The sequence below is a fragment of the Natator depressus genome, chromosome 1, assembly GCF_965152275.1.
Source record: "Natator depressus isolate rNatDep1 chromosome 1, rNatDep2.hap1, whole genome shotgun sequence".
Taxonomy (NCBI): Eukaryota; Metazoa; Chordata; order Testudines; family Cheloniidae; genus Natator; species Natator depressus.
In genome coordinates this window covers 166,618,393-166,638,675 of record NC_134234.1, presented here as the reverse complement: position 1 = coordinate 166,638,675, position 20,283 = coordinate 166,618,393, and the positions used below count along the sequence as shown (strand labels likewise).

Here is a 20,283-nt window from a genome sequence, read left to right as displayed (position 1 = left end):
GTACATGTTTAACTTTAAACACGTGGGTGAATCCATTCCTATTCAGTAAAGCACTTAAGTATGTGCTTAAGTGCTTTGCTGAATCAGGGCTTAAATCAACTAACCCTTTAATAATAATATGTAACATTTATATAGTACTTTTCTTTGTAGATCTGCAGAGGTGGTATCTTTATATCTAGGTGGAAGCACACTGGTGGAGTAGTGGCAAGAAATTTGTCCTGCTAGTGCCTTTACTTTTTCTATGGATGAACGGAGGTCTACAGAACTCTCAATCTGCCTCCTTTGACAAGCACTAAAATAAAGTTCATGATATTGACAAAGCAACATCAGACAGTTTCCCAGCTTCTTGTAATTTTGTGTTTGCTTTGCTGTCATCTGAGGGTAGAAGTTAAAGAAGAATTGCCTAATTTCCAGATGTAAAGAAAAATATAGGGAGATAGGGGAAGTAACACAAGTCATAGGCCAAGATAAAAGATCAAATGATCTGAGAAAAACTGTCCGAAGAAAATGCGTTTTCTAGATTATTTTTTCTCGCATAAGGACTTTCAAAGAATGTGGCATGTTTACTTGTTGAGAGAAAACTGGAACTTACCTTTAGAGGACCTGCGGTGTTTCCTCCAATCACATTCTAGAAAGTGAATATATGTCTTTGTAAATGTTGTAAAAGTTATGGAATGACTGAAGGTAAAGATGGCCCAGTCACCACTTGTGTGGGAAAAAGGGATCTCAGCAATAACTTCATGCGGGTTTAGAGAAGAGCTCATTGTAAGGATTGGAGACTTGGTTTTCAATGGATTCTCCTTCTATTGTAGCCTAGAGAGCGTATCTTGGGTTGATGTAAATAAACCTAGTTCCATTGACTTTAGTTGAGCTAGGCCATATTACACTAGCTGAGTATCTGGCCCCATATTTTACCTTAATAGCGAAGCATTGTCCTTACCAACTCTCCTAAGCCCCGGTTTTCTTTCATCTCTGTAGGTTTTAGTTAATCCTTCCTAGTTATTATTCGCATTGTGTAGTGCCCAAAGGACCCCCTCATTCACTATGATTGAAAATAATATTTTTGAGGCATGGGTGGCATAACAATAATAATTAAAATTTACATAGTGACTTTCATTCTCAGACAATGTATAAATATTGACTATTTAATTCTCACAACAGATATATTAGGCAGGTAACTATTATCCATCTATTTATTGACACAAATACCTTATATTATCACCTTCCTGAATCTGAGTTTCCCAAATCCTTCTATGGATTATTGCTACTGAACCAGTTATATGTGAATATTTTAATAGATAACTGTAGTTTTCTGATTTTCCTTTATTAAAATATTATAGTTAATATTAATCTTTCTTTTGGATTATATCTAATACAAAGGTACTGAACATTTAATTTCTCTGTGCCTCAGTTCCCCATTTGTAAAATAAAATAATGATAATAATAATAATAATAATACTTTATTTCTTTTACACTTGTATGTACATTGCAAAGTCTTAAAGGCAGGGGCAGTTTTACAATATGGATGTACATCATAGTGAGGCCCTGATCTTGGTTGAGGCCTCTAGGCATTACTGCAACACAAATACAGGCATTGATAAATAAAAATAACACAATAATAGTGACCACTTGCTGTCATTAAAGACTCCAGTCAATCTTTTCTCAAGATTTGTTGTGCAGACCCGGATTTCCAGGGCAAATTCCTATTTGGATAAATACATTCCATCTACTTTAATTCCATGTACAGTTTCAAGGGATTAAGGCATTTTTCTTTGCTTCCTGTCCCAAATTGTCATGTACTGTTACTCTGTGCTCTTAAATACCTGTCCTGTTTCATTCCCTGGTTGAATACATTACAGTGGTGGTTGAAAGATTCCTGTGTATCTCGTTAGTAAAGCTTTCAGGGATCCTTTAGAATGAAAGCTGCTATAGAAATGTAAAATGCTATTAATTATTATTATTCTAATACATGACCACTAGCCCTTTATGAACTATCCCAATCCATAAAAATATGACTGTGGTTTAACAAAAGGTCTTGGAAATATTAGCTTTAAATTGGAAGGATGTATTTCTACAATAGAACACTGTTACTATCGACTTACTTGATTTATGAAGCATTATCGTCTTTGTATTGTGGCATTACTGAGAATGTGGCCTCCAGATTTGCTAAAATTGCTAAACATTCCCTATTATGCTTTCAAACTAATCAACATTAAAAGAGTAAATCCTTTAATTTTTCATTAAGAAAAGTTTATATTACCACTAATGATCTATTCATTGGAGTATGTTATTTAAGTAATGATAGTCTAGTACATTTAACTTCTTATGGCTTTGCCTTGACCTTTTAACTCCTCTAACTGATCATTACCTAACTGTAAAATCCCCCAAATAGGTCATTAATGCTTAAATAGATTTCTCTTGAAATTGCTAGAATATACTCAGGGAGCAGAATGGTCTCTAAAGAGATACCTGTTTGTGAGTTGCTTACTCTGTATGAAGATGAAGCACTGATCCAACTGATAAGACCTTTAATAAGTGCTACTCAGCCAGAAGTTCTGAATTCAACTAAATTTAACTCTGTGCCTATTTAAGATGGTGAAACTCTTCTTTCTTGTTATGCAGCAACTGTTTCTTTGCCATGTTGCTTAAATTTAATAAACCCTCCAAACTTTCTTTCATCTGCTTGTATTGTACATGCACCTCAGTTTGCTTTAAGAAGGCTGTTTCCATTTAAACTCTTCTCAAACACTCTGAAAGTACTCAATTGTATATAGTGTGACAAAGTTCCTCCTCTACCTTGGTGGGTCTTGCACTTATTGGCGGATTTGCTTGCCTCAGAGATTCACGGCAGCCCTCAGTTTGGCCGTTTTCGTGAACCCACAGCCCAGGCCAACTCCTTCTGTGTCTGACCAGGAGTTGGGAGGAACCCAGGCCCGCCCTCTACTCTGAGTTCCAGCCCAGGACCCTGTGGAATGCAGCTGTCTAGAGTGCCTCCTGGAACAGCTGTGTGACAGCTACAACTCCCTGGGCTACTTCCCCATGGCCTCCTCCCAACACCTTCTTTATCCTCACCACAGGACCTTCCTCCTGGTGTCTGATAATGCTTGTACTCCTCAGTCCTCCAACAGTACACATTCTCACTCTCAGCTCCTAGTGCCTCTTGCTCCGAGCTCCTCACACACACGCCACAAATTGAAGTGAGGTCCTTTTTAAACTCAGGTGCCCTGATTAGCCAGCCTTAATTGATTCTAGCAGCTTCTTGATTGGCTGCAGGTGTTCTAATCTGCCTGCCTGTCTTAATTGTTTCCAGAAAGTTCCTGATTGTTCTGGAACCTTCCCTGTTGCCTTACCCAGGGAAAAGGGACCTACTCAACCTGGGGCTAATATATCTGCCTTCTATCACTCTCCTGAAGCCATCTGGCCTGACCTTGTCACAATAGTTACATCATCATCTACTTTGATAGGGCTTGATGTATACTCCTTCAGTGACAAAATTCCAGCCGACTTGCAGGAATGGAACAGTCTTACGCTTCATTCTGCGATCAGCCAGGGCAAGGGATAATGTAAATCAGTTATGAGACATTGAATCATCCTCTGATATGGCCCAAAAGTTTTTTGAGAAAATTAATGTACAAAGTGTGCACCCCAAGGCTCTCTCTTATTGGGTCCCATCAAACAAAAGGATGTTTATTTCTGTGAGATGCTAAAATGAATTTCTAAGACTGTCCTCCTGAATACATGAGCTACTTATGTAATCTAGACACCTTATCCACCAGGACCATCTTTACAACATGATACCATCAGCGATGTGCAATCTCAAAGCTGCGACTTAAACTGTGGGTCTCTTGACCAATGATTTCTCACTAATTACCAGAAATGCCTCTTCCCATAAGAGATGTGCTTTATTACTTGTTCTGACTAATGTCACTATGAGAGAGATCTTCATGATGAGGGAAGATTTATGATCTATGAGACATTTATATTTCCCTTTTCTGTTCAGGAAACTGTAAGAGGTTAAATGTACAAAGTAGCATGAGGTCATCAAATAAAAATGGAACTGCAAAACTGCTCTCAGATGTATTTTTGTATGCAGGTACATTGTTACAGAGCAGAAAATCCAGAAACGAGGGAAGGAAAAGTACTCACTTCATTCGTACCTTCCTCTCCCAAGGGTAATTATTTTGGCATAAAAAGCGTCATCAGGTGTGATCAGCTGTAAAAAGGCATGGGTTACTAATGTGGCATTGCTATGGGAGAGGAGGGACTTCATGCAGAGAATATGATGCTTGCTCTGTTATGCAGGCTGACCACTGGCTGAGACTGGTATATTGGCAGACATGACATCATCCTAACAGATGGTCATGAGTAGGGGAAGCCAAAATATTATAAACAGGACTCCTACTGTCAAGTATATTTTAGGCTCTATCTATGAACAGCTGCCTGTCCCTTGTGAGCAGCCATATTAATGGCTAATGTGACACACCCTTATTACTCCAGCAGAGAGCTGGATTAATTTTAAAAATCAGATAATTTTGGATTAGAGTGCAAAGCACCAAAAGGAATAATAAAATCTCCATTCTTTGTTGAAGGCACTATGAAACTCACTATAACCAAGTTCTGCGGGATAGTCCAATTGCCTCTGAATAGATTAAGAAGTTTGAGTTCTTTACACAATGCTCGGTTTGGCCAAAGACCACGTAACAGCCCTTTTAAACACATTCTGTTGAGAATAAAGGTTTTTTATGCCTTCAGGTGGACTTTTGAGGAGGGTAAAACTGCCCATACTGGAAGGGACAAATGCTACTCCAAAATACTAGCAAAGATAGTTATTAAGGCCTGGATTCAACAAGGTATTAAGCTTGCAAATACCTGTAAGCATGTGAGTACTCCCACTGAAGTCTATGAGATCATTCATGTGCTTAACACTACACTAGCGCTAAAAACCTTACTGAATCAGGGCCTAAACACCTCAAGTGTTCCTCATTTGGGACCTAATTCAAAGCCCAATAATGTCATGGGAGTCTTTCTAGTGACTTCAGTAGGCTTTGGTTCAGGTCCTCAGAGAACCATCTTTCTTTTTAATTTGTAATACATTGAATGCCCATGAAAGTTTCCAGCTGAGGGCTATGTGCTAGTTTTTAAACAAACACATTCTGAGCCTTAAGAATCATGATTAACCTGGAGTTTATATGCATAAAAAAGGCTGTTTCCACAGCTTTGTGAATTCTGGTCACCATAACTTCTTGATATGTTACATCATTTTTCCTCTTCTACCTTTTACATAAGTTGTGGAGCATACAAATAAGGAAGGAAGCCATAAAAAGCCCATACAACAGCTGTAAATGTTACACAATAGTAAGTTAAAATATAAAAATCCATGTTGGTGTTTTTGTTCCAACAACTCTCTAATGAAGGACATTCACCAACAATGCCTGAAAAATGATTCTGAAAGAGAAGAGAAGAGGACAGAATTGCATATACCCCTATTTGTGTGTGCAGTTCTTAAACAGGATGGTAAATCCAACTCTGATCTCCCTTTCAATCTATGGAGCCCAATCACATTTAAATAACCAAGATGACTCATTCCCCTATCTTCCCTGTTGACAGCAATGTTTACAGTCCCTCTGCATGCATCTTCCTTTATGTTGACTATTAACTTGTGAGAACAAATGTCCAATTAAAATAACTACTGATCTTCATACAGTTTAATCAGAAATCAAACTGCAGGAAAAAAAAAAATCTATGAAGCCTTAATAACCTTGGGTTTTTTCCCTCCAAAACTATTTCAGGATTTTGCTGAATCTATATTTACTTTCAAAATTAAAGTACTATCTAGTGACCTAAAAATCTGTATACAGTATTTAAATCCATATAAAAAGATATGTCTATAATTTATAGTGAAATCTACATACAAAAACATTCTGTATGCTTAGATTACAGGCTATAAACCAGGCTTAATCTCCTTAAAAGTAGGCACTTAAAATAGCCTGCATTTTGGTCAAAAGTAGTTACATCAGTCATATTTTGGCTATTGAATGACTAATAAAATTCTTGTTTGCAGTATACCTATCAGATCCTAAATACTGCTATGCTGAACACATCATCTGGTATTCCTATTTGGAATGGAAGTTAATAAGTAGCTTCCGTCTTTCTTGTTCTTCCTTATCCACACCACTTCAAGGAAAGATATGATACAGGTTTGTAGACAACAGTTGGAATTTTCCTCCCAGAATAGACCCCAACTGCTGTATCTCATGCTCTGAAGAGGAAACTTATTAACCATTTTTATCATACATTCCTTTAATTGGAAAAATAATATTCCAGTTCACTTTAACAAGTTGCTAAAGAAAGTCAGCAGAATTGTGGATGATGCTAATCACTGCTGGCTAGGCTGTAAGTCCTAGTAGCTGTTTCTTCTATTGTGCTTCAGTTTATTTGTGAATTACAGTGATCTGGGATGGACTATACTTTTCTTCATCCTTTAGAAGTCATCCTGAGCCACAGCAACTGTCCCCCGTTACACTACCCCAGGCAGTATATGTGGATGTAGGCCCCATTCTATTTGCTCCTGAGCCAACAATATCTGTCCGTAATGTGCTGGCTGATTCAACAGGCACTTTATATCTCTTTAAAGCCAGTTAATTATTTCCCTGAATATCCAGGGTAAGGAGGAGGTGGCGGATACTGTATTGAAGTCTGTGGAGTTGGAGTGTAAGGTGGAGGTAGGTCTGCTGGGTATTCCATCTCATATTCATAACTATAAGGTGGAGGAGCCACTGAAAGTGAAAGAGAAGAAGAATTAGTTTGAAAAGTATAATTTAACCAAATCAATATGATTTAGGTGGGGAAGGTTTCCAGTAGCAAATAGCTCTACACATTGTGGGACAAAGCCTGAGGTCTTCTCTTAAGTGTTTCTCAAGACTTTAGCTGAATAAGACAGAATGAAAACTGAGTAAGAACTTTAGGCTTTGGTCTTATATGTGATAATGCTATCTAACAGGGAATATATGGTAGAGAGATTTGCTGGCTGGAAGTTTTTGAAAATTCTATTAAAATTGTTCACAATTTTGTCCCTTCCAACCAGCTCTATCTGCTGTTAATCCTACAGAACAGGGTCTAACCCAGCAAGCATAAATCTGAAGCTCTTATTATTATTTATATCATGATAGCATCCAAAAATCCCAACTGGTGTCAAGGCCCCATTGTGCTATGCAAATACACAGAAAGACACAGTCTATGCCCTAGTGCAGTGGTTTTCAAACTGCGGGTCGCAACCCAGTACTGGGTCGCGGAATGTAAGGCACTGGGTCGTGACGGCTCTGGTAAGCGCTGCCGATCAGGCCGTTAAAAGTCCTGTAGGTGGTGATGCCTGGCTAAGGCATGCTAGTCCCTACCTGTTCTGACACTGCGCTGCGCCCCGGAAGCGGCCAGCAGCAGGTCTGGCTCCTAGGCAGGGGGGCCACAGGGCTCTGCACACTGTCCCTGCCCCGAGCACCAGCTCCACACTCCCATTGGCTGGTTCCCAGCCAATTGGAGCTGGGGGTGGTGGTGCCTGTGGGCGAGAGCCTCGTGGAGCCACTTGTGTACCTCCACCTAGGAGCCGGACCTGCTGCTGGCCACTTCCAGGGCGCAGCGCAGTCCACAGTGCCAGGACAGGCAGGAAGCCTGCCTTAGCACCCCCGCTGCACAGCTGACCGGGAGCCACCCAAGGTAAGCCCGTGCCCCAATCCCCGGCCTCAGCCCTGACCCCCTCCCACACCGCAACACCCTGCCCCAGCCCAGAGCTCCCTCCTATACCCTGAACCCCTCAATTCCAGCCCCACCCCGCAGCTCTCACCCCCGCACCCCAACCCTTTGCCCCAGCCCTGAGCCCCCCCAAGCCCCTTCCTGCAGGGAAAACTCAGATCCTAGTGTAAAGGAGAGATAATGGCACTTCCCCAAAATCTACTCAGAGCTGAGGTTGAGGCAGAAGGAAAAAATTTCCATAGCTTGCCACCTATATCAAAGACAGCTCCTAGCTAGGGTGGGAGAAATAGTTTCTCAGAGCCTGCTCCATCCTCCAAAAACTGCTTCTTCTGAAGTACAGAGCCTCCCGCTGAAAGGATGTTCATACCAGGGATAGGGAAAATGGAGAGCTAAAATGCCTCCTGCTGGAGATGAATGGATAAGGATGAAACACAGCGAGAAGAGATGTCTAGAGATGTCCATTTTGTTTTTGCATACTAACTTTGCTCGTTCGCAATTCATGATTGAGAATCCTAATGAGTCCTATAGTGCTCTTTATTGCTCAACTCTCTATGTCATGCAAAGCAATGTTGCTATAATGAGGGTGATTATAGCTAAGTTTCGTGCAGCTGACAAGTATGGGAGTGAGGGGGAAGATAGATACATTGAGTACAGGAGACTGCTATACGGACACATGCGCAAGTACTAACTCCGTCGTGAAATGGGGAGATTGTCAGGCAAACATAGTATAGTCTGGAGTGGCATTATCTTTGCTGCTGAACCCCAGTATGGTACGGAATCCCATTTTTAAGGCAAGGGGGAATTCCTGTAGTGCAGCACGACTGATTTTACTGTTTGTAAAATGTGTAACACAAAACCCTTATCAGGGCAATTTCAATAAAGTTGCCAAAATTAGAGCATAAAATAGGCCACAAGCCCAGGTCATACAACTGATAAAAAATACAACGGATTTTTTTTTTAGGCTGTAAGCTCTTTGGTGCAGAGATTGCCTCTTAGCATGTGAATACAAACACTTAATAATATTTTATAAGCTCTGATTCATTTTCACAGACAGCTCCTAGCATTAAGGACCTAATCCTGCCAAGTGTTAAGAGCCCTCTCCTCTCACCCCTGGAATTTGCAGGAGGCACATAAGATGTTCCAGGAATGGGCCCTTCAGTGTACTTTATGTGATTCTACTGTTTCCATGCCACAAGATTTTGCTTACAGGACCTGGTCAATCTCCTACTTATACCTCAGTTTTTGGTGTTTTTTTTTAAAAAAGACCTGTCCTTAAAAAATTATTCACCAAAGCAATTTCCCTAATTTGATATCTGGAAAACCAACTGCATGGTACTGTCACATCCTCCTGAGACAATATAACAAGATCTCTCTCTCTCTCTCTTTATGTCATGGCTTCTTGTGCTGTTTTTCAGCCTTATTGTATCGCAGGTATTCATTTCTGATATTGGAACATAACCACCAACCCCATTTATGGGGGTATCAGATGCCCTGGCTTCACTTTGACATGAAACCAACATGATAGACAACTGATTGCCTTGCATGCCCTGCCACCATGATTATTCCTTATGTGACACAAAGCCATTAAGAAAGGGCTGGATGGTGGAAAACCAGAATATATTTAGTTTAGTAGTATTTGTATTTTCCATAGCAAACCATCACAGTATTTTAGGGATTGACTATGTAGCTTGTAACTTGGAAATGAAGTATATATTTTAATATTAATGTTCATGTGTTTGAAATTAAATGTATTATTCTTTACTAAGCATTCAGAAGAGTTCTACATGCTTCAGAGAAGCAAGAGGAGACACAATTTCTGCTCCAAGGAGCTTACAAGAGAAGGTCTGGGGAATGAACTTTGTGGGGAGTGTAGCTCAGCAAAACCTTCAGAGGGGGATGTGGCTCAGCAAAATCTGCCCCCTGATATGAGCTGGGTGGAATTATGCAAGATGATCCACATCGAGATTTCCTCTTCCAAAACCCCTTGCAGTTGTGAATCTGGCCAATCTGCAATATGTTGGCTTTCCAGAAGCTTGAGACGCAGATACTATTAAATTATTTAGATAAACACTTCCTTACCATTGTATAGACCTTCCCCAAGCACTGAAACCACACCCACCCAACTCTTGAACATTTGATGGAATGGCAGGGTGCACTTTACACTGCTCTGGAGTAGTTTTTGAAGTATCTTAGGGTACGTCTACACTGCAATTGGACTCCCATGGCTGGCCCATCCTAACTGACTCAGGCTCGTGGGGCTGTTTAATTGTAGTGTAGACATTTGGGCTCAGGCTGGAGCCTGGGCCATGGGATCTTGAGAGGTGGAAGGGTATAACAGCTCAGGCTGCAGGCAATTAAACAGCCCTGCGAGCCTGAGTCCATTGACATGGACCAGTTTTAATTGCAGCGTAGACATGCCCTCAGTTATTGGGAACAGCTATCCTTTGTTGACATCTTTATGGCTTTATTTTACTTACTATAAACCAAGAGTGGATGCAACCTCCCCATTCAATGGCTGCACTTAACTAAACTCTTCTTATTGTAGTCAGGAGAGGCACTGACCACTTGCGACCCCGACACCCCTAATCCTGGTCTGGACAGGAGGCCTGAAGATGGGGAGGGAGGTGTTGGAGAGTGAGCCTGGCCCACACTCAACCTGTAGTGGGAGATCTTGTCCTGGGGGGGGATGGGCTTGGCTCCCTGTTCTGGGTGTTGCAATGGGGTGGCCCGGGTTTCAGCACCACTCAGGTTTGCGGCATTAGTGGGGTGGGGGAGTGTGTGTGTCTCATGATTTCTGTGTGTAAAATTGACTCCATGAACCCCTACTAAAATCGCCACTGCTATGAAATCATAATGATTAAAGAATACAGCTCTATTATGAACATGTCCCATGGAATTCTTTGGCAATCTTATGAAGGAGTAACTTAGCACCCTCACCTGGATAGGTGCTGATGGTGTTGATGTGCGTAGTTCTGACGACCCCTACTCGAGTTCCACGGTTGTTCTTCATGCACATGCAGATACAGATGGCGACACCGGCAATCACTCCCATTATAAATACGATACCAAATACAATCCCTGCTATTGCTGTGCCTCTGAAATGTAAGAGGAAATATGCAGTGAGTTTCAGTCAAAGGCAGTTTAAAAAAAGAAATCCTTTCCTCTTCAGTGTTCCTCATTTTAAACAAAAATGCATATTGATTATTGCAAATACCACATAAATCAACCCATCACAGCATCTAAACAAACATGAAGATCCCAGACACACACAAAATGAGACAGTTCATTCAAAGTTACCTAGAACATTGAGCCAGGTCATTCTTTCGATTTACTATATGTTAAATTGTCTCATTCCAAGGCATACATAAATGACTTTTAAATATTGTGCAGGACAATTTCTCCTCCTCCTCCTCCCCATTATGCAGTTTTCCCCCTAGAAGGTATCACTATTCTTTTCTCTTTAGAAAAAGGTAAAGTTTCCCATAGTACTTCTAAGGGCATCCCAAGGTGCTTGCATGGTATGTTTCCATTTGCATTGTTCTTGTCTTTGCTATATTTTGGGTCATGAAGTTTTTTTAGTATGCAGAATTGTGTACCTATCCAACTCTTGGCCCACAGATTTAGGAGAACCTTCTCTATTGTGAACAATAAGAAGCAAATTCAATTTGGTCATTCTTTCCCACATCTTCTGGTGCATCCAGCATGTATACTTGCACAATGATTAAAACAAAACACAACAGTTATAGGGGCTCAATTTACTCCAGTTACCTTTCCCCCAAAGTGATTAATCAGACTGTAGTTCCAAACCATTTGGAAGAAGGAAGCCCTGTTGCACTTACACTTTGGGTCAAAATTTTTCTTTTAGATATACATAAAGAGCTCCTGATATTGAGGACCAAAATTAGCCCTTATTACACCCTAGGCTCGGTCAGTGCATCCGATGAAGTGAGCTGTAGCTCACGAAAGCTTATGCTCAAATAAATTGGTTATACTCCTTTTCTTTTTGCGAATACAGACTAACACGGCTGTTACTCTGAAATCTGTGCAGTCAGTGAAGCATGCACAGTGTGTGAGAAAGTATTGATAGTCGTGACTTTTATAAAGAGAAAACACGGTTTACTGAATATTTGTATTCTGTGCATCATTTTACTTTCAAAGCAGGATTCTAGATAGCAACCTTGTAGATACTGTTACGTATATTTTATGTCTTCTAATTTGATACTTTGTTCAATAACAAATAAGCTACAATAGGATATCTTGCAATGTAGAGAATAAAGAAAGCATTGCGAAAACCTGAAAGTTATAAATAAAACAGGGTTTATAACGTGTTGGTTTTCATATACAAGTGTCAGCCCTGGAATGCATTTTAAAATGGTGAGTGCCCAGCTGCTTCATTGGAAGTCAATGGTAACTGCAAGAGCCTAACACTTCTGAAAATCAGACCATTTATTCAGGTGTCTAAATATGGGTCCAGGGGCTTCTCTAGATCCACAAAAGGGACTTAGGCTCAGTGTTTTGTGCCCAAGGGAATCATCAGCCCCGAGTGAGGCATCCAGGCTCTTTATACAGTGAAGGGGGAGACTCAGGTGCCTAAGAATGGGATTCACAGAGGCCATCACACTGAAGAGCCTAGGCTAGCCAGAAGGAAATGCTTATCCCTCAAAGGGAGTTAGATGCCTGACTCCCCTCAGGAATAACAGATGTGAACCCTCTCCTGATGGTAAGCACCTAAGCCAGCCCTTTCTCAGAAAAAACAGTGGTGGCACCTCCTTATAGCCCAGCATTTAGAGCAGGGGTGGGCAAACTTTTTGGCCCGAGGGCCACATTGGAGTTGCGAAACTGTATGGGGGGCTGGGGAGGGAGGGCTGTGCCTCCACAAACAACCTGACCCCTGCCCCCATCTGCCCCCCCCACTTCCCGCCCCCTGACTGCCCCCTCAGAACCCGTGACCCATCCAACCCCCCCCCGCTCCTTGTCCCCAGACTGCCCCCTCCCAGGATCCCACCCCCTATTCAACCCCCCCGCGCTCCCTATCCCCTGACTGCCTGGACCCCTCTCCACACCCCTGCCCCCTGACAGGTCCCCTGGGACCCAGGGCCAGCTCCAGCTTTTTTGCCGCCCCAAGTGGCAAAGAAAAAAAAAAAAAAAGAAGCAGGACCCACCGCCAAAGAGGGAGAGAGGGAGTGAAGGACCCGCCACCAAAGACGTGGACGTGCCGCCCCAATCACGGACAGGTGCTGCCCCTTTCTAACGGCCACCCCAGGCACCTGCTTCCTTCGCTGGTGCCTGGAGCCGGCCCTGCCGGGACCCCATCCCCTATCCAAACCCGCCCTGTTCCCTGTCCGCCGTCTGCCCCATCCAACTGCCCCCGTTCCCCGTCCCCTGACTGCCCCACCCCAGAACCTCTGCCCCATCCAACCGCCCCCTGGGGCCCTCCTGCCCCTTATCCAACCCCCACACCATGCAGCTCAGAGCAGCAGGAGCTTGCAGCCCTGCTGCCTGGCCAGAGCCAGCTGTGCTAGCCACGCGGTGGTGTTCCTGCGGGGAAGGGGGGACAGCGGGGGAGGAGGCGGGGGCTAGCTTCCCCAGCCGGGAGCTTAAGGGTCAGGTCGGATGGTCCCGCAGGCCAGATGTGGCGCACGGGCTGTAGTTTGCCCACCTCTGGTTTAGAGTGCTTGCTCAGGATGTGGGAGACCCAGATTCAAGTCCCCACTCTGCCTGCTTGAAAGCAGGCCTCCCACATTGCAGGTGTGCCATAGCTAGCAGACAATGGGCTATTCTGGGGTGGGTCTCTCTCAATCTCTCCTGTTGAAGCTATTATACTTTTTTATGCAATTTGTATTGTTATTAGAGCAGAGACTAGAACCATGGTCTCCCAGGACAGTGCCCTAACCCCTGGGCTACAGAGTCATTCTCACGAGCCCAATGCATATGTGAAGTATTTGATAAAACACTAAAATGAGGGCACTCACCTGGGATGCGGGAGACCCTGGGTTCAATTACCTGTTCTGAATTATTCAGAACGGGGATTTAAACCTCAGTCTCTCACGCTCTAACAACTGGACTACTGGGCATAATGGGCACAGAGGCAACTCCTCCTTGTTCTGTAGGGGGCCCAATCCTGTAGACAGCCCCCAGGAACTTGTGTCAGAGCAGGCCCTGCAGCTGAGATAGGCAGGGAATTGCCTAGTTTGAGAATCCTGCCAGGGCTTAGGTGCTAAGCAGCTCAGTGGTGTCAGGAATTAGATGGCTGTGGGCATGCCCACCAACAGAAATGTAGAGGTCTTTACTGGTGGAAACAGACTCCTAAGGACTTTGTGCACCTACAGGGTTATGCAGCAGCTGTGCAGGGGTTCTGAGGGTTTACATGTTTGATTTAGGTGTCTAAAAGTGCTTAAATCCTTTTATTGGTGAACGCTAAGGGTTAGACCAACAGGCTTTAAGTGTTCCATACTTAGAACCAAGCCTAGAAATGTGAGACATGGGAAGCCCCTTATTTGTAACATAACAGAACATTGCAGCATTAGACTATGTGACTGAGATCTTCCAGTTGTCAAGTTCATCCAGTTCTCTCTGGGACCAGGTTAGCCACTTTTGGAACAACGGGCACGTTAAAAAAAAAACATTTAAAAAATTCTGAAAAGACTTTAGTGAGATATTCTTTCATTTCCAATGAGTCTTCTTATGACACTACCAAAAAATAAGACAAAACAAAAACCAAAGGCATAATGAAAGCTCCATTTATTATAAACCATCTCAGTACTGTGAATGCTTCCATTAAATGGATGAATCATTGTGACCTTTCCCTAGAGTGCAATATCAGAAAATCATACAGAAAGTTGTTGTGCTTAAACTATCTCCTTAGTGGAAGAAACAGAATCTGAAACCAAACATCCCTGGACTGCTGGCTATAATTTTACTGTTTTATTTTTCCTTTGTACACATAAAGTAGGTCTCCCACATTAACTGTTCGACAGTAAAGTTCCAAATATGCAAATCTGCTCTGCCACACTCATTCACTCAAGCTCTGAGATTAAAACAATTCACTATTTTTTCATTATTACAGCCTACAAACTGAGGGGAATCCAAACCACAGTTAAAAGAATAAAGGCCAACCCTACCCTCCAACCCCACTTTCCCTCCCCCTCAAACAGCCAATCTCAAAACCAAACAGCACCATCCACTTCTCTGGAAACAGTGACTGACCTAAAAATGCAACAATATAAATACAGTGGGGCCAGATTCTGCACTCCTTATGCCAAGTTAATACTTTACAACAGAGTAGACTTGAAATCAATGGGACTATTCATGGAGTAAGGTACTACTCAATGTAAATGAGGCAAAATATGTCCAAACACCTGGATGAGGAGCAAATACTATTAGTGCTCAAATACTACACTGGTACTTAGGCCTTGTCTACACTTAAAAGTTTGCCAGTATAGCTATGCCAGGAAAACCCTCTTAATGTAGATACGGTTATACTTGGAAAAAAAAGAAAAAAAGAAAAAGTGCTTTTGCAAACATAGGTTACACTGGGGTTCAGTGAGAAAGCTAAGCTATACCAACAGTACTTTGCAAGTACTATTAGGACTTTTACCAGTCATCAAAAACCTGAAAGAACAACACAGCCCTGCCAGCTAAATTTTTAAGCTGAGACCCAGCCTTAGATACTAAGGTAATGAGTCACAAAAAATTGCCTAGATAGCTAAACATTTTTGTTTCTATTTATGAAGTCAGATTTTGCATTAAAGTGGTGTTTAGAGACTAGCTTTTAGACAGTTTGTTAGTGACAACATGAGACATGGAGAAAGAGCTGCCTACCCTCAAATGGCTTCTCTGTTCAAGTAGGGGCTGATCTAAAGCCCGCTGGATCAGACCCAAGGGTCATGCATTTTACATTGATATGTGAGCCAAGTACTTCATTTGTAAAAAAGAAGATTAAGAGGATTTTGAAGAGAGTGTTACAGCATTAAAGTGCTATCAGCTATCTGCTAATCAGCTGAACAGTAAGAACATGCTATTAAGAGGTGCTGGGCACCCACAGCTCCCACTGACTTCAGCTGGAGCTCTGAGTGCTCTGCACTTCTGAAAATCAAGCTCCAAAAGGCTAAAACTCTCAGAATCAAGTCCTGACATGACTAGAGTGTTGGAATGACTGTTCTGTGGATATGATGTGAAAAGAAATACTTGTTCAGTTTGTGGATAACCTTTGGTATGGCTAGAATGTATGAAGCGAAATCATAAATATACTTATTTACCCTTCTGACATGGCCAAATCTTTTTCAATGCTATTTTCATGTTCCTGTTCAATTAAATACCCTATAAAGAAATTTATCTCCTTTTATATTATAAAATGCAATCTCTTTCTCTCTCTTTCACTCAGTACCTAAGAGGATAGAGAGAATATTTTTCATGCTATCACCACTGCAAGTTTCTTCAAGGGGGAGTGTCTTTAGAGAAAAAGGACAGTCAAGGAAAGGAAAACCTAGAAACTGCACAGCAGAATCACATAGCAACTAGGAAGGGTTGAAGGAAAGAGAAAACTTTGAAGTACAACATTTTAAAGGAAAGCTTATGCAAGGTCCTTCATAGAAAAGATGTGCCTGGAGGGAAAAAAATATAGCCATAGAAATAGCGACAGAAAAAGAGTATAAAGAAATGTAAAGGGGGAGAAGAAAAGATTTTTTTGTAAAAAAATGAAATTCCAAGGGACATCCTCAGGGTAACAATAAAATATTCAAAAGACAAGTTTCCTTCCCCATCACTACCACCACATTTCTATTTTACCAGTCAACATTTCTGCTGGTGCCAGGCCCACAGAATCTCTTCAGATCTTCTGCTGGGCTGCACAGGGAGGCTGCCAGTAAACGGTGATCCAAGAAGCCTCTGAATCTCACATTCACCACATAGGAGGTCTCTCAAACCACCCGACATAGGCTGTCACAGAGGGTGGTGATGGGTGGATGAGAGGGAAAATGGCCACAGAACTGGCTACTATGTGAATGCAATCACCTTAATGCCTTGCACAAATGGCAGAGGGGCAGCAGCTACTACTCTAACTCACTGGTGCGCAAACGGGGGGAAGGGCACAAGAGGCTCTCGGGGGAGGGGCATGAAGAAACTGGGACCCGCTGGCAAAATAACAGGAGTGGGATTAAAAAAAAAAATAGTCCTCCCACATTGCAAACAACATGAATGTTCCAGCCAGCAGCTACCACTCTCTGGCTGCCCAATGCTGAAGGCAGCGTCACCACCACCAACAGCATTGTCCCACATTACTACTGCACTGTTACTGGCAGTGGTGCTAGATCGATGGGGGTAGATTTCACCTATTTGACTTCCTTCCCCTGCAAAACTTGATAATTTAGGATTTATGCAAATGAAGTGAATTTCAACCTTGATTAATGAAACAAATACTATAGTTCCAGTGACATCTACTTTGCACTGTGACTTGTGTGCCTCTGAAGCATACAATGCACATGATCCATAGCTCAGATTGGCTTCCGAGTAATTGTGCCTGTTGAACACCTCTCCCTACTTTAACATACAAAACAATGTAGAGGTTTTCCTGAAATTTAAAGAGCTTATCTACAAAGAGTTTTTCTACCTCTATGCAGCAGGGACTTAGCCAGGCTGGCTTCAGCTATCTGCTGCCTCACTTTCTGCCTCTTGGACTCCCCAATGACTCAATATAGGATTTCATGCATCAAACACCCCACCCCCACAACGGGGGCAGGTGGAAGGGAGGTGGAGTGGTGGGTCTGGTTTATTGACGCAAAGTTCAAAAGAAAATACAAGGAATTCCACCCAGTCTTCCTAGCTGTCCCACGGCCCTTAGTGCACAATTCTGAGTCCTGTCCCTGCTGAGACTTTGCTCCAGAAGGCTTGCTCCTGGCATTCTAACCTTCCTAGCCAGCTGCTGCTCTCTGCAGAATTGCACTTACCAGTCTCTCTACCTGAGAGCTAAGAAAGGGCTTTCAATGTTGAGCAGCTCATTCAGCCATCTTGGCTCCTTTAAATCTTTCCCTGACCTCAGGCTGCCCTTATATTTCCCAGCAGGCCTGCTTCTGATTCACATGCTCTCATCCCTTGCCACCTGGACTTATTCCCTTCACCTGTGGAGGTGGGCTGAGCCCACTACTCTTAAAGGGTCAGGTCACTATGTGACACACATGGTTATATCAGTTTAGAACACAACATATAGTTAAAGTAGTACAAGCCTCTAGTATGGACAAAGTTATACCAGCATAAAACTCCTTATATTGGGGTAGTTTACTCTGGGAAATTTACAGAAATCCAGCTTAACAGGGTGCAAGAAATATTGTTCTTAAAAGACATAAGATGGCCATATCCTCATTGTATTTTACTATGTTTCAGTACAATAAGGGGTACTCTTTTCACAATCCTCACTTTATGCATCTGATCTATGAAGTCTCAATTTTCTGTACTTTTTTAGTTCTCCAGTTAATTTGTTCCCAGTTGTTGGTACCAGTGGTTTTCTGGCTTTGAATTTTTGTAAATACTGTACATCAATAATGGTACATGTAACACAAATTTTGTAATAGTACTAATATATCTTTTAAAGGATTTTCCCTAGTGTGTTCAAAAATGAAGCTACCGGATTAGAAAAAGTCATTCTCTGAGATACTATTATAAAAAATAATATTCTGAGCCTCTGTTCCAGCATATGGTATGTTTGAAAAATGAACTCTTTGGACCTTTAATTAGGTCTGATTTTGCTGTGTTTATACTGGCAGAACTTCCACTGAATTTAGTGGGACTAACATGCATGTAAGGTCTGCAGGCTCATGTACACTTTTTCCTCCCACACAGAGGGCAGATTCATGTCTTCTGGACTGTGGGTGTTGAAAGTGCACCCCCCACCCTCCATCCTAGCAGGGGAAGCTGTACCTGAAGGGGATTTACCTCCCCATGGAAGGCAGACTTCTCTACTATTACTCTCCTGCAGGGATTTTGCCAGGGAGGGAAGATTTAATTGGCTGGGACACTATAGGAGTTCCATTGGCAAAGCTTACATTAGACTGATTGATTCAGTACATCCTCTGGCTTCCCAGGGCTTGTTGCTTTTGGGCAGACTTTCCACCACAACGTGACCATAACCCTGGAATACCTTAATAGAAGCCTGTGTAACCTGGGCTGCATATAGTCAGAAAACTGCCAAACCTAGTAGTCAGTGAAATTCGTTGGCTAGCTAGTACCCACTGTTTAATGAAATAAGTGGCATAGAGAATAGTAACTGAAGTAGGACTGGTTTTGCCTTTAAGGCCTTATTCTGCAGTCTTTACTTAGGCAAAACTCCTACTCACTTCCTTATTTTTATATTTTAAAACATAATTTGTATATATAGGAGTCTCTTTTCCCCACTGGAACTGGGTAAAAACAGTACACAGGATATATCCCCTGTATAAGAGCGTTCCCCATTCAGCACAGAACTGGTAGAATGGTACTATGTCCACCCAACCCCAGGTGGGCTTTGGACAGCACATTCTAGCTATTCTTCTTGGCTGTCCATGGCTACTAAGGGACTATAGAGTATATAGGAATAAATGAGAGTACCCCTGAGGCCGCTCTAATTTACTCCAAGTGTCTGGCAGTCCCCCTTGTGGCTCTGAGAATAGAGGGAATGCAAAAATGGCTTAAAGTCACTTTTGCCCCTTCTTCATTTCTGTGCCCAGTACAGAATCAGAGCAACTCAGAATTAGGGCTAGCGCCCAGTCCAGCTGGTACTCTATACATGGAATTCCTTTTTTAAACTAAAATTCCCAAAGCAAGCACCTGAAGGTAATATTATTTTTCAACAAGCAATTACTAATTTAAAGATCTGCACGCTAATCAATCTTTAGTACACCAACAGCTACTTTAGAATTTCAACTGTTACTTCATTAATTCTGTTTTACTGAGATCAGATTGTGTATCTAAATATGTTGCTGATGTTTGATTCCATCCAAATTGATTTTTTCCCCTCTTTGATACTCACAAGGAGAGTTACTTTTTTTTAACAGTTCAGCCCACAAAGTGCCTTGAGAAGTATAAGCACTGTGAAAAAGCAAAAGTACAGCCCTTTGGGCATACACTGCAAACCCTAACCTTCATTCCCCCTTCTCTGCTGGCAGCTCAAGACACACATAACACTACATGGGATTAAGAAGAATATCTTTTGTCTTTTAATATTTTCGATGCGTGAACAGTAAGTTACAGCCTACAAGTTTGTTACAAAGTTGCACGTCCAGTGAAGTGTAGCCAGGGCATATTTAAAGGACCTGAGAGGAAATCACATACACTGCAGCATAAAAGGACACATAATTACAGTCTGTTCTGGTTTCAGTGTAATCCTTGGATGGACTTTTCAGACAAGTTATCTTTCCAGAAACATGTGAACACAGTGTGCTTACTTCCTTTATGCACATCCGCACACTCCTCTCCCTGGCACATAGCCTGAGTAGTTTGTCTGGGCAGTGGAGAACTCCGCCGGGGGTTATAAGAATGGAATGCTACAGAGTGGCAACAGAGTGCTCC

The 20,283-nt window shown here is 42.3% G+C and overlaps 1 protein-coding gene across 1 annotated transcript in view; it reads right to left on the bottom strand.

Annotated features, from left to right (window-relative positions):
* Positions 1-1,482: 1,482 nt before the first annotated feature.
* Positions 1,483-20,283, bottom strand: part of CYYR1 (cysteine and tyrosine rich 1) — an 82,019-nt gene continuing 63,218 nt past the window's right edge. The window contains exons 3-4 of the mRNA XM_074971172.1: positions 10,684-10,841; positions 1,483-6,776 (exon numbers count right to left, since the gene is read on the bottom strand). Coding sequence (XP_074827273.1) covers positions 6,643-6,776; positions 10,684-10,841 — 292 coding nt within the window. The 3' untranslated portion in view covers positions 1,483-6,642. The remainder of the gene's footprint in view (positions 6,777-10,683; positions 10,842-20,283) is intronic.